The 15,287-nt window shown below is 36.1% G+C and overlaps 1 protein-coding gene across 2 annotated transcripts in view; it reads left to right on the top strand.

Annotated features, from left to right (window-relative positions):
- The window catches only part of UBA6 (ubiquitin like modifier activating enzyme 6), a 66,845-nt gene that overhangs the window by 14,189 nt on the left and 37,369 nt on the right, over positions 1-15,287 (top strand). For both annotated transcript variants that reach the window (XM_036335437.1, XM_036335429.1), the window contains exons 6-11: positions 479-590; positions 5,877-5,957; positions 8,714-8,836; positions 11,012-11,135; positions 13,113-13,216; positions 14,612-14,674. In XM_036335437.1, coding sequence (XP_036191330.1) covers positions 479-590; positions 5,877-5,957; positions 8,714-8,836; positions 11,012-11,135; positions 13,113-13,216; positions 14,612-14,674 — 607 coding nt within the window. The remainder of the gene's footprint in view (positions 1-478; positions 591-5,876; positions 5,958-8,713; positions 8,837-11,011; positions 11,136-13,112; positions 13,217-14,611; positions 14,675-15,287) is intronic.

Raw genomic sequence — 15,287 nt, 5'->3', positions numbered from 1 at the left:
AATATTATCTGTATCCAGAACACTAGTTCATTCGTAGTTGTTTAACTCATCACCATAAAGCTATACTGCCATTGATAAATAAGTATTGGCATATATTTACTTAATTATATTTGTCAAATTTTTGAGATATTCACATTACTACCTAGGAATGTATTTCTTAAAGATTGTTAAAGTAAGTCTTTGTTGTTGCTGAATCATTAAAAGACTTAAGGAGTTTGGAGCTTGATACTATAAGGGTACACTTTGAGATTGTGTCTTACTATGAAATACAATAGTATGCTACATCTCAAGATTGTATAGTCATCTATAAATATAAATATGTCTCAGCTTTTTTTCTTCTACAGCGTATTAAATTTCTGTTGAAATTTTGTGACATTCAGATTCCTCTGCTGTAAAAGTGTCCAAGTTTGAGAGATTGAGTATATTGAATGAAAAAATACTAAAGGTCATTTCTTTTTTTTTTTTTTTTTTTTTTAAGGGCTGAAGCTGTTCTTCAACATATTGCAGAACTAAATCCATATGTTCATGTTACATCATCATCTCTTCCTTTAAATGAAGCTACAGATCTCTCCTTCTTAGATAAATACCAGGTTGGTGCACCATTTAATATTGGAGGTTATTGACAAATTTCAAGGCAAATCATTAAGTATTAATGTAAAATAACTAACCTCTTCAATCAAGCAGAAAAAAAATTTCAGGATAAAAGATTTCCTTTAGAATAATATATTTCTAATGCTTCATTTTAGGCAAAGGGCCTATAAACTTCTGACAAAGCAATTACATTAGTCAGCTATCTTCACAGTATTGTGCATAAAAATCTACCCCAAACGCAGTGGTTTATAGCAACATGTGTTTTTTTCTTTCTTATGTATTTGCATGTCAGTTGGAGTTCAGATATTCTAGATTGAACTTGAACTCCAGAGTCTGGGTTCTGCTCCATGTGCCTCTCTTCTGCGACCAGGGAGCTACCTGCTGTTGTCTGATGGCAACAGCAGAAATGCAAAGGGGCAAGTCCAACATTCTAAGCATATGTCAAGCCTCTGTTTTACTTCCATTTAATAAGACATTAGCCAAAGCAAGTCACACAGTCAAGCCCAAAGTAAAGGAATAGGAAAGTACACTCTTCTCTTCCTAAGGTCATGGGTTAAAGGTGATCTAATCCAGTTACAGAAATGTAAAACATGGGGATCTACTTCAGATAACCTTAAATAATAAAAATTCTAAACACTGTGGATATTCTAAAAGTGACTAGATTCACCCTGGTTTTCCCTATGATCAGATTATGGTGTTACCCATTGTCTAGGGGAAAAAAAATACTCGTATGTTTCTCCTCTACTCTTCTTCAGGCACCGTGTGACCATATATGTGTCAGTTTTCTCCCAACAAGAAGCAATTCTCTAACTCCGGCTGAGAATTTTGTACCATTGATGAAACAAGTTAAGATTCAATATATACTTAGTTAGAATATTTTTTAAATATGTTTTTATTGATTTTGGAGAGAGAGGAAGGTGAGAGAGAGGAAATCATCAATGACGAGAGAGAAACATCAGTCAGCTGCCTCCCACATGCCCTCTTCTGCGGATCGAGTCTGCAACCTGGGCATGTGCTGTGACTGGAATTAAACTGGTGTCCTCTTGGTACATGGGATGATGCTCAACCAATTAAGCCACACCAGACGGGATATACTTAGAATTGATTTTTATCCTGTTTACAAGCTAAGTCAATGTGTTACTATTTGATGAACACTGGCAAGACTACATCAGATTCTTGGGTTACAGACTTAAGAACTTTACTATTCAGAGCATGGTAAGAAGTATGAGTATTGGGGAGAAAACCAAGATGGCAGCATAGTAAACACTGGAAATTGCTGCCTCCCACAACAACTTCAAAAATACAACGAAAAGACAAAACGGACATCATCCAGAACTACAGGAAGGCTGGCTGAGTGGAAATTCTACAACTAGAAGGAAAGAGAAAAGCACACTGAGACCCAGAGGAGCTACGGAAGTAAAGTGCAGAAGTACGGAGGCTCTCGTGCGTGCGGAAAGGGGCTGGCACCTGAGGACGTGGCTTTTTGAATCGGGAGGGAGTCACAAGCTCCCGACTGCGCTGAACTCTGGTTCCGGGAAGTCTCTGGGGACCCAGGACTCATACGGGGAGAAACTGGACTGTCTGGCAGCAGGCAGAACTCGGAACTTGAGGGCGGTTTTCCCTCAGAGGTGCTTGTAGCAATTATCGGGACACTGAGACGCGCGCGGCCCCTTAGGGCAGGGCTGAGGGTCCACCATAGCTTCTTGCTCCGCCCTTTGATTCCCTGAGACCCCGCCCCACCCAGGCTGCGGCAGAGGCTTTTGCATATGAATGCCCTGGCCCTTTGCAACCTGAAAATTACCTAACAAATTGCAGCTGGGCCAGACAGACCCAGAACTTCCAAGAGAAGGCCCAAGGCCCCACAGCAGCTTGCATTGCTTCACAGCTGGGCCTCATCTGGGCACCTCCAAACTCCAAAAAAGGAAAGGGAATCTGCAGTTCTCTTCGTAGCTCCTGCTGGGTAACCTCAGGCAGAGGCTAAATTAGCACCTCCTTAGATCCAAGAGCCAGTGTACCCAGTGGTCAGAGTGGGACCATCCAGATTACAACTCCTCAGATTCATAAGGGACACACTCAGGGGGCAGGCTCAGTGAGCACCAAAGCCCCACTGAAGCAGGTCTTGCCCCAGAAGGGTGTCTTTAGCACAGAAGTTTGCCCACTGCAGACACTGCTGATTCTCACTGTAAATTGGCCTGGAGGTCAATTTTTCCCAGTGATCCAAAAACAATCAAGGCATAACTACAACAAGACTGTGCACAAAGCCCACAAGGGGGTGCACCAAGAGTGTCCACCTCAGGTAACTGGAGAGGCTGAGCCACTGGGCCCTACAGGACACCTAGCACACAAAACTACTCTACCAACACAGGGAAGCATAAAAAATGCGGAGACAAAGAAACAGGTCACAAAGGACAGAAATGGAGGAAAGCAAACGACTGGATATAGAGTTCAAAACCACGTTTATAAGGTTTTTCAAGAATTTTCTGGAAACCGCCGATAAATTTAGTGAGACCCTGGAGGATATGAAAAAAGACCCATTAGAAATTAAGCATACACTGACTGAAATAAAGAATAATATACAGAGATCCAACAGCAGACAAGAGGATCCCAAGAATCAAGTCAAAGATTTGAAATATGAAGAAACAAAAAATACCCAACCGAAAAAGAAAAAAGAATCCAAAAATATGAAGATAGTGTAAGGAGCCTCTGGGACAACTTCAAGCATACCAACATCTGAAATATAGGAGTACCAGAAGAAGAGAGAGAGCAAGATATTGAAAACCTATTTGAAGAAATAATGACAGAAAACTTGCCCTACCTGGTGAAAGAAATAGACTTACAAGTTCAGGAAGCGCAGAGAACCCTAAACAAAAGGAATCCAAAGAGGACCACACCAAGACACATCATAATTAAAATGCCAAGAGCAAAAGACAAAGAGAGAATCTTAAAAGCAGGAAGAGAAAGACAGTCAGTTACCTACAAGGGAGTACCCATACGACTGTCAGCTGATTTCTCAACAGAAACCATGCAGGCCAGAAGAGAGTGGCAAGAAATATTCAAAGTGATGAATAGCAAGAACCTACAACCAAGATTACTTTATCCAGCAAAGCTATCATTCAGAATAGAAGGTCAGATAAAGAGCTTCACAGATAAGAAAAAGCTAAAGGAGTTCATCACCACCAAACTAGCATCATATGAAATGCTGAAAGGTATTCTTTAAGAAGAGGAAAAAGAAAAAGGAACTCTTACCATTTGCCACAACATGGATGGAACTGGAGAGCATTATGCTAAGTGAAATAAGCCAGTCAGAGAAGGCTAAATACCACATGATCTCACTCATTTGTGGAATATAATGAACAACATAAACTGATGAACAAGGACTGATCCAGAGACGGAGAGGCATTGATTGGACTGTCAGGCCTTGGAGGGAAGGTAAGGGAGGGTGGGGGTAAGGGGGAAAGATCAACCAAAGGACTTATATGCAAGCATATAGGCCTAACCAATGGACACGGACAACAGGGGGGTGAGGGGGGTGAGGGCATGAGCGGGGGGCGGGGGGGAAGGGTCGGGGGTAACGTGGGGATAAGGACACATATGTAATATCTTAATCAATAAAAAATATATTTTAAAAAAAAGAAGTATGAGTATTGTATTTGCCTTGTTTCTTCTTGTCTTCCCCCAAATCCTAGTGAAGTGCAAGAGGGCACATGTAGTGGGTTCCTTTAGAAGAGAGGAACACTGAGCTTTGTCTTAATGTTTTACAGTAAGCAATAAACAAGTTTCCTTCTTTGTACCAGAGGGAGACATTACCTCATTCCTCAAGTTGTATGTGACAAATACTATCCTGAGAAATGGCACAAGTAAAAAATGGTCAGAACCTTGCATTCATGGTATACCTCGTGATACGTATAAAGTGAGAGACCCATGGAGAAATAATCTCCTTGTAGAAAGTATGCCACTAAATTAATACCTGGATATTTGTAGTAAAACTAAGTAATATAAGTCATGGAAACCAGCAACAACGAAAGCTCTAGACTAAGAGTCCAGCTCTGCTAATTACTCTAAGAAAGTATTTGACCTTTATCAATTATGATAAAATCTGATTATAAAATCTTCTTTACTTATCTCACAGGGTAATGATAAAAAATAAAGCATTGAAAATTAAATTTGATATTTATTACAGAACTTTGTGGTTTCACTAATGAAACTATTAAAGCAGAAGTAGTTATATTGTGAATCTGTTGAATCTCTGAAGTAAGAGAAAACTAAGCCAACTAATATATCTCTTTAAAAATGTCATTGTTAATCCTTTAGGCTAACTAAATACTTTAAATTAGTATTCTGGTGACTAGGTTTGTATTTTCATAGCAGTAACAGACAAAACAAAAGCTCTAATCATTTGGAGTGCATAAATTCCACAGGAAATTACAGTTTGCTTCTAATTGTGAAGTCTATGATGGTAATAGAATTTAATGTGAGTAGGTTTTTCCTTGTTTATGTTGTTTTTGCTTTTATTATTCCACTAGAGGCCCAGTGCACGAAATTCGTGCACGATGTTTTTGTGTGAGTGTGTGTGTGTGTGTGTGTGTGTGTGTGTGTGTGTGTTGGGGGGGTGTCCCTCAGCCAGGCCTGCACCCTCTCCAATTAGGGACCCCTTGGGGGATGTCCGACTGCCGGTTTAGGCCTGATCCCTGTGGACCTAAACCGGCAGTTGGACATCCCTCTCTGAATCCTTGACCGCTGGCTCCTAACAACTTGCCTGCCTGCCTATCTGATTGCCTTTAACCGCTTCTGCCTGCCAGCCTGATCGCCCCCTAACCGCTCCCCTGCTGGCCTGATTGACGCCTAACTGCTCCCCTGCCAGCCTGATCGCCCACAACTACCCTCCCCTGCTGGCCTGATCGCCCACAACTGCCCCCCTCTGCTGTGACCTGCCTCCTCCTCTGGGACCCACCACCTCCGTGCCAGGCGGTGGAGACACCGAGACTGGCCTCTTCAGTGTTGCGCAGAGCCACGAGACCCCCAGGCCTCACTGCGTGAAGTGGCCACCAGGCCCCACCTCCGCTGTGTGTGCGGCCATCTTGTGTCGGCCATCTTATGATGACATGAGAGTGTGACACCACCTAGGTTATTATTAGCATAGATACCTCTGAGGATATTAACTTTTGGTGGGAATCCTATTGTATTTTGAGTATAAAATTGAAATGCTTCTGATTTAGAAGTTGTACATTACCAAAATAATTGTGTATTCTTTAGTTTTTAGTCTTTATTTTTTTTTTTCTCAACAGTGTGTAGTATTGACTGAGGTCAGACTTCCATTGCAGAAGAAAATCAATGAGTTTTGCCGTTCTCAGTGCCCTCCAATTAAGGTAATAGTATCACTTAATAATGACAGGTAGTTAACCATAGGAAGGACACTTGCACTATTAAAATTTTTAGCTTTTCATTGGATTATATAAAAGTTCTTTTTATATGAGGACAATCACAGTAATATTTTTTTCTTTAAATTTGGTATATTTATTTCATATTTTTAAAACTAAGATCTAAATTTGGTTTATAGACAGATTACCAAAACTAAGGAAGAATAAAGACTAGAAATAAAAAGGATAATAAATAGTGAATTCATCATCTAACTTTAGTATGGTATGGTGATGATACTTTGGTTCTTTTAACAAATTCACTAAACATATACAGTTCTAGACACTAGGAATACATTAGTGAATAGGACATACAAATTTTCCTACTTGTGAAAATAAACAAATAAGTCCTTCAGGTCCTATGAAGAAAAGAGCTAGGTAAAGAATAGAGTATAACATCCTCATGATGTTAGGATGGGGGCCAGTGCTGGTTCTCTTAGACCAGTGGTTCTCAGCCTTCTGGCCCTTTAAATACAGTTCCTCATGTTGTGACCCAACCATAAAATTTTCGTTGCTACTTCATAACTGTAACGTTGCTACTGTTAGGAATCGTAATGTAAATATCTGATATGCAGGATTGTCTTAGGCAACCCCTGTGAAAGGGTCCTTCGACTGCCAAAGGGGTCGCGACCCACAGGTTGAGAACCGCTGTCTTAGAATGAATGTCAGGGAACATCTTCTCTGAGATGATATTTGAATAGAGCCCTGAATGATGAGAAAGAACCAGCTAAGTACACATCTGAGGAAGAGCATTCAAAGCAATGAGAAGTGCAAGTATAAAGTGCAAGTATAAAGACTTGCGAGTATACAACTTCACTTGGTATGTTTGAAAAGCAGAAGGAAGCAAGCAGGACCGGAATGGGAGTTTGGTTAAAGAGAGAGCAGTAGGAGTAAAAGATGCTGGAGGATTAGGTTGGAGAAATAGTTAGAAGACCATTTTCTTGTAGATCACAGTTAAGAATGTCTGAGTTTCAAGACTGTGAGTTTTGATTTAATTTACATTTTGTAAAGATCATTCTGATTGTGCTGAGTGGAGAGAAGACTCTAGCAGTAGTTTTTAAAAGTGTAGTCCAAGGACACAGACCCTTTCATAAAATTTCATATTACTAAGATGTTATTTGCATTTTTCACTCTGGTTCTCTTATGTGGCACAGTCTTTGATGTGTAGTGATACAATTGCTCTGACAGCTAATATAGTGTGTGTGTGTGTATTCTTGGGTTTTAAATGTTTCTCAGTTTTAATATCTAACACATTGGATATCAGTAGGTATAACTGGCATAAATAAGAGCTCTTTGGGCCCTCAGTAATTTTTAGGAACATGAAGGGGTTATGAAACCAAAAAGAGCACTATTGAATAATGAATAGCATAGAGGCAGGTAGGCCAGTTAGGGGCTAATGCAGTAATCCAGGTGAGAGATATTGATGCCTTATTCAAGAGAGGAGCAAATATGGATTGTGAGTCATTGAACTTGTTTAAAAAAAAGAAAAAGAAAAAGAAAAGGCTAGCAGAACTTGAGAGTTGGATCAATGCGAGTTGTGAAGGAAAGAATGACCAAGAATAACTCCTAGCTTTTGGTCCAGATTAATTAGGTAAGTAGTAGTGACACTGGGAATATTGGAAAGAGATTTAGATGAGAAAATGCAAAATTCTTTCTCTGCAATTGAGTACATATTGCTAATTCCACCTCCTTAGTGAGACATTTGTTTCTTTGGAAAAAGCTATTCATCCTGTTTAAATGGCCACCACGTCATAATTGTACTATATAAAATGGGTGTACTTTCAGATTGTGGTATTACATAGCATTTTTACACTTTGCAGAACATTTGTGCTATGGTTCATAATTTAAATTAAACAGATGAGTAAGACATGGAATGGTCAGTAAATTTATAATAGGTCACATAAGTTTTACAAAATAATTACAGTAGTTTATAAACTTAAATACTTGTTTATGTAGTTGATACATATATTCACATTTTAAAAGTTGTTTTGAAAAGGAAGAAATTGTCCTCAAGTCTGAGCTTTTAAACTTAAATATATAAAAGTTTTACTCGATGTTATATCTCATAAAAATGGCTATATGTACTATTTTGACAGTAAAGGTAATACATGATCAAGTAAGAGAGAGTATAACTCTAAAAATAACTGAACACGAAAACTGTTTCTGTACAGATTTAAAATAGTGGAGAGTGTAGTATAATAAAAATCACTTTAACGCATTTATGATTCCGTTGAAGAATCTCATTTTTACCTTTTGTCAGTTCCTCAGCCCTTTATCTGTTGACTCCACTCAGCTTTTAGCCCTGTTCTCTTTTCTCTTAACTACTGCTTTTGGTGAATGGACACACCATTCTTTTCTAAAATGAAAAGTAAAAATTCACTGCTAGACCATGAAATCAAGATAATCTGCTTCTTACATACTGTACTTGTAAGGTAAGAATTTTTGTTATCTAAAAATCATAGAATATATAATGATGATGTGCAGACGTTGCTTCTAATTTTATAACATTAGATATCAAGTCCCAAATACCAAAATCCTTGATTCCTGAACCAATTTACAGGAAAATAATTTATTCTCTTCATGTTTTACTTTATATCCCAAACGATATACTTAATTGTAAGTGAAATTGTCATAAAAGAGCCTAAGATAGTTGAGCTGTTTTTTTTTATATAAATAGATAAGCTTGAACTTTTTTTATTATTTTACAGTTCATTAGTGCAGATATACATGGAATTTGGTCACAGTTGTTTTGTGATTTTGGTGATGAATTTGAAGTTTTAGATACAACAGGAGAAGAACCAAAAGAAATCTTCATTTCAAATATCACGCAAGTATGATTGTATATGTATATTGTATACATATGTATAGGATTAATTTTTTAAGTTGATGTGAATATTATTTTTTAAAGGTGGTATTAGCAAAATATTGTAATATGCAATATTTTTTAGTTGTTTTACAAGATTTTAAGGTAATTCTTGAGAGATATTTTGTTAATTTCTTTATTGTATTATATTTAAAGCTAAATTTAAGTTAGACTATTAAAAGAGTACTCCTGCCTGGCCGATGTGACTCAGTGGTTGAGTATGGACCTATGAACCAGCAGGTCATGGTTCTCTTCCCAGTCAAGCCATATGCCTGGGTTGCAGACTCGGCTCAATCCCCAGTAGGGGGCATGCAGGAGGCAGCCGATCAATGATTCTCATCATTGATGTTTCTATCTCTCCCGCTCTGAAATCAGTAATACTACATCTTTTTTAAAAAGAGTATTCCTGATTCCTTCTAACATTACTTAACAACTAGAGGCCCGATACATGAAAATTTGTGAAAGAGTAGGCCTTCCTTCCCCTTGCACCAGCTTCCCTTCGGCACCTGGGACCCAGGCTGGCTTCCCTTTGGCCCTGGCTTCGTCAGGAATGATGTCCAGAATGACGTCCAAAAGACGTCTGGTCTAATGAACATATTACTCCTCTATTATTATAGGTTGGTAGACCAATATTTGCTTATGTCATATATTTTCTTTTAATCTTCATTTGAGGATATGTTTTTATTGATTTTTAGAAAGAGAGAAAGGGAGAGAGACAAACAACGATGTGAGAGAAACATCACTCAGTTGCCTCCCATATGCACCCAACGAGGGATCAAACTCGAAACCTAAGTATATGCCCTGACCCAGAATCGAACCTGCAACCTTTTGGTGTACAGGATGACACTCCAGCCAACTGAGCAACCTGGCCTGGGCACAAATGTCATAAATTTTAATTTTGTTCTATTTCATGTTCTTATGGGACATGAACTGTGATTCAGTGTTTGCTGAATTGTTCATTGTGTCAGATCATAGATGTAACTTTGATATGAGTCACCTGGACCACCACAGTGACTCTAGAGAGATGCACACTTAAATTATCATAGACAAAAGCTGTTATATTTCTAAAACATTTGGAGGAAGAAAAAAGTTTTAAGAATTAACTAATCTTCAAATCAAAAGGTATTTGATCAGCTTAATTTTTTTATTTCCTATAAAGGAAAAAATCATTATGATTCATTTTTACTCTTTCTTTTTAGCCTAAATCATTAACTTCATTTGCACTTTTTATAATCAGTTTACATTAAAAGCTCCAAAGAAGTCAACATAAGTGAATGATAATGTATTTTTGATAGTACATTATCTTTATGCTTTATTTTTTAACCCAATGTAATGTTGCCTTTTTTTAAGAAAAATTTATTGAAAAATTCTGTGCATCTCTCTCTTAGCAGAATGGTTTATTATTTAGCCTTTTATCTTCTATAGTTCTTTTTGGTTTGTCCCTGAGAATATCATATAGTTAGAATAAGCTCCAAGGGAGATTATGGATTCTTGTATTGCATTGGTCTTTTCTTTTATTGAATAAAGCAGGAAATAAGAAGTTATCCATAAAGAATTAGAAAATATCATACATGTGCCCATTTAAATTATCTGCAAGGAATTCTTTCTCCTTAATAAATTCCATGAGATACTAGCAAACCCATATCACATTACATGTTTGTGATCATAATTTTTAGAATCTACACTATTATGAAAGAGAGAATGATAATTTCATTAGATTTTATATAGATTATTATCACTTTAGTCAAGAAGTGTACAGGATTATGTGCCATTAGAAACTGTCTGGGCCTTTCACCTGTCTCATCCATCCTCTTTGGTGAAATAAGCTAATTCATTTTTGTTTTTATCCTGAGAAGCTGGCTGGGCTACATGTATTTCTTTGCTTTAAATGTTGCAACTCTTACTGGACTCTCTGTTTCCCCCATGCATAAAAATTATATTTTAAGCATTTAAAATAAAATAAATTGATCATTATTTTGTTGCACTTATTTAAAGAGAAGAATGGCTTGGAACTTGGTTGGGGGGGCGGGGGAGGGGTTGAGAATTTTATAATTACATGGTATTTTTTTTGTATGGGATTGGGAATTTGTACGAAAAAAGTAATACTTGAACTTGTTTGTTAGTAGATTACTCTTATTTTTAGGCTAATCCTGGCATTGTCACCTGCCTTGAAAATCATCCTCACAAACTTGAGACAGGACAATTTCTAACATTTCGAGAAGTTAATGGAATGACAGGCTTAAATGGATCTACACAACAAATAACTGGTAAGTTGATGTGTTTTATTAATTCATTTATAATTACTCATTATTCTGCACATTTATAAGTCTTTATAAGTTTAGCAAGAAAACCTACCCAGTTTTGGTGCTACAGTAGTACAGACAAGGTGTCTTGATTCAAATTTGTTGATTGGATTGACTTAGGAAGGTGGTGAAAAGATTATTGTATTCAGAGACAGAGGCATTCAAGGAACTGAAAGATGTGCTATGGCAGGGCTGGCAGTTGTAGTTAAGATAGCAAGAGTCCTAAGACATTTCAGAGGAAACTTTATATGTTATATATCTCATTAGGTGAACAGCATTTGCAACATATTTATTCACTTATCTATATAGATAGATAGATATACTTAAATAGAGTTTAAAATGAGTACTATTTCAAGCCTCCTCCTTGCTCCAGAGGTAACTAAGTAGCTAAGTTTGATGTTTATTCTGCTGGTCTTTTCTCTCTACTTAATCTATGGATGACTTATGGGGAGAAAGAACTTACTGTTTATTTCATTTAATTTTTTTAATAAGGAAATTGTTCAAACACAATAAAGGTCAGATTTTACAGTGAAAACTTTCCTGCCTACCTACGGTTCCCACTCAGTTCTCATCCATTCACTGGTTCTTAGTTTATTATGTGTCCTTCCTGGCTTTCCTTACATTTTTTTACATATAGTGTATCATATTATACATCTACCCTTTGCCTTTTCATTAAACTAAATAGCTACATGATCTTTTCACATTAATAATTGCAGAACATTCTTTTTGTTTTTCCTTTAAGTTTTCTTTATGGCTGCGTATTATTTCATATTACTTAATGAGTTGTATCACAGTATAATTTAAATTTGCATTTTACACATTATGAATGAGATAAGTGTATTTTCTTAAGTTTTAGGGCTATTAGTTCTTTTTTTTCTTTTTTTTTTAAAATATATTTTATTGATTTTTCACAGAGAGGAAGGGAGAGAGACAGAGAGCCAGAAACATCGACGAGAGAGAAGCGTCGATCAGCCGCCTCCCGCACATCCCCCACCGGGGATGTGCCCGCAACCCAGGCACACGCCCCCGACTGGAATCGGACCCGGGACCCCTCAGTCCGCAGGCTGGCGCTCCATCCACTGAGCCACACCGGCTTCGGCTAGGGCTATTAGTTCTTTAATATGAATCATCTATCATTTGCCCTTTTTCCTGTTGAGTTGTTGATTATTTAACCATTCCTTGGAATTCCTAAAATATAAGGCATATCTGTCAGTGTTTTTTATATAAATTGCAAATTTTTTTCTAGTTTGGCATTTGACTTTGCTTATGATTTGTTTTTACTATGTGTATATATCAAATTTAAAAAGTTTTCTCTTATGATTTTTATTTTATTAGAAAAGCCTTCCTCACTGCAAAGTTTTGAAGAAATTTTTCTCCCATTCTTCTGTCTTAATATATTTTTCTCATCTTCAACGTTTAAAACATTTATCCATTTGGAATAGATATTTTGCCAGATGGCATTTTTCCCGAAAGTTTTATTGAATAATCTTATTGTTTCCTCACTGGTTTGAGGTGCCATTTCCTTAATTGTATCCCTTGTGAGCCTGTTTCTGAGTTCTCTAATATATTGTTTGTTTGCCTGTCTATTCGTGAGCCAGTACCATGCTATATTAATTGTTATTAATTATGTGTAATTAGTACCAACATTAGTTATTGAGGTTTTATAACATATTTAAATATCTAATAAGCACCTGCCATTAATTTTTTTCCCTTTGAGTTTTCTTGGCTATTTTTAAGTACTTAAATTCACATTGGAAAAATACTTTGTCTAGCTCTCCACACTTCTTCCTACCTCTATACCCCCCTGCTCCCCCCCCCCCAAAAAAAAAGATTTATATTGGGATCTTCTTAATTTTGTAAATTATGGGAAATTAACATCTTGATAAACCTTGAAATTCAAATTTATATCAGTAAATAATGGTTTTCTTTTTTTTCTTTTAGTGCTATCACCATTTTCTTTTAGCATTGGTGATACTACAGGACTGGAACCTTATTTACATGGAGGCATAGCTGTCCAAATTAAGACTCCTAAAACATTTTACTTTGTAAGTATTTCTTTTTCTGCTTTAAAAAAAAATATTTCTCTACAGAAGAAGAATGGCAGAAGAGAAAAAAAGTAATAAAATGAATAGTCAGTTAACCAAACACTTAATTTAAAGCCTGAACAGATTTTATTCTTTTAATTTGCACCCACTTTGAGGAAAATGGTATCAATCTAAGGAAATAAGCTGGTATCAACAAAATATGAACAGCTAGAATACCATATGCATATAATTGAGGTAAAAATTACATTAAAGGAATTATACCTTTGTGAATCATCGGAGTCAATCATACTCTTACAATTACTTCCTAAAACAAAAGATGAAACAGTGTATATTTTATTATTCGCTTACATTTTTAAAGTAAATGGAATATTTTTTAAATGTTTACATTTTTTTAAATTTCAAGAAACAGTGTAAATGTTGGAAAAATAAAGTAGTTCCTATCATATGGCATTGAAAAGGAAAATCTAAGTATCTGAATAGAGAAAATGCAAAGGCTACTTATATCAAGGAACTCAGGAGTCTCTTGCCACTTAAATCTTTAGCCCACTTCTGAGTATAAGCTAATACATTGTTTTTTCTTACAAGTTCTCGTGGTTTTAATGAGATTGCCTTTTCTTTTTCAGAATTATTATTAACTGTAGTCCTCTATGAGGCTTTGTTTAAGCCAGTTAGAACAACGAACAGATTAAAATAACCACTGATAGTCAAATCTGCCCCTGCCTTACTTCCTCTTGCCCCTGTCCCTAATTTTTAAATTGATAATTTATGCTTCAAGTAAATTTCAGATTATGTAGGTGGTTGGGGGAATTGTTTTTGTTTGTTTGATTGGTTATTTGGTGTTTTGGTCTTTGTAATTTTGAGTTTTCTAGTCTTGTCAGTCATAACAAGTCTTGATAACTTGATAACAGAAAAATATGGTAGCTTTTCAGTTAAAACAATAAATTTTTTTTCAATTACATACAAATGTTTTTGCCATTTCTTCCCAAATTTATTATGTGGGTCAGGTTGCCTGATTGCATTTAACATTTTTTTTAAAAATGTGGTAATAAGACAGGGGGTAACAGGAAAATTAGGAGCTATTTTATGTTTCAGCTAAAACTTAGTAGCCCAGGCTTCTGGTCAAGATGGCATCAACAGTATTCCAGTGGGAAGTAGACTTTTAGTATCAAATCATTCTGAGTCCTATTTAGTTTATTTGGACCTAGTAGCTCAATCAATGTTGGCTCAGTGGATTAGTGAATAAGTTATTCTTAATACTACTTAAAAAAAAAACTTTAATAGCCCAACGTTATTTCAGATTTTTTGGAAAGTTCCGTTACTTTTAGTATTCTGTATATTTTGCCAAATAATCACTCACTTGCAACAGAGTAAATTGTTTTGTTTTGTTTCTATTAGGAGTCGTTGGAGAAGCAGATAAAACACCCAAAGTGCCTTATTGCGGATTTTAGCAAACCTGAGGTAAACAAACACTTAGAAGGTTTTAAGAGAGGCGGCAGAATGGGGGATTGGGATTGGTAAGAGGTTATAAAGTTAAAATGGAGTAACCATGTATATACCTTTCTGTAAGATTTTCTTGATAAAGGTTGTTTCACATATATAAAGTTGACTTCCAGTGATTATAAACAGAAATTTATATCATGGAAAAATGTTAAAATAATAGGAAAAAGTTTTAGAATGATATGTTATCTTTGCTAGTTAAAAGACAGTTTTTAGTTATTTATGCAAGGTAATCTTATTAAAAGATTTTTCTGAACCATGTAGAGTTCATATAATAGCTCTTTTCTCAAAAAGCCTTGGAAGCATTTATTTTTAAAAAAATCAAAGGATATAATTTTGTAGCAGTGAATGTAATTGTGATAAGAAAAGAATTATATTGACAGATTCCAAATTTGGAAATGTTGATAAGGAAAAAAGAAGAAAGTGATCTTATACAAATATTTTGATGCATTTGTTTAGTTGATATTACTCTAAGTTTCATATAGATAACTTAGTAAAAACTGGTCATACCACCTGGGATTGAGACTTAAATCTATTGTTTACTAGTAATATTACTTTATTGCCTTGAAGTCAA

This window comes from Myotis myotis, unplaced genomic scaffold (genome assembly GCF_014108235.1).
Source record: "Myotis myotis isolate mMyoMyo1 unplaced genomic scaffold, mMyoMyo1.p scaffold_m19_p_1, whole genome shotgun sequence".
NCBI classification, from domain to species: Eukaryota; Metazoa; Chordata; class Mammalia; order Chiroptera; family Vespertilionidae; genus Myotis; species Myotis myotis.
Note: the sequence above shows the minus strand (reverse complement) of the source record. Positions and strands in the feature narration are given on the sequence as shown.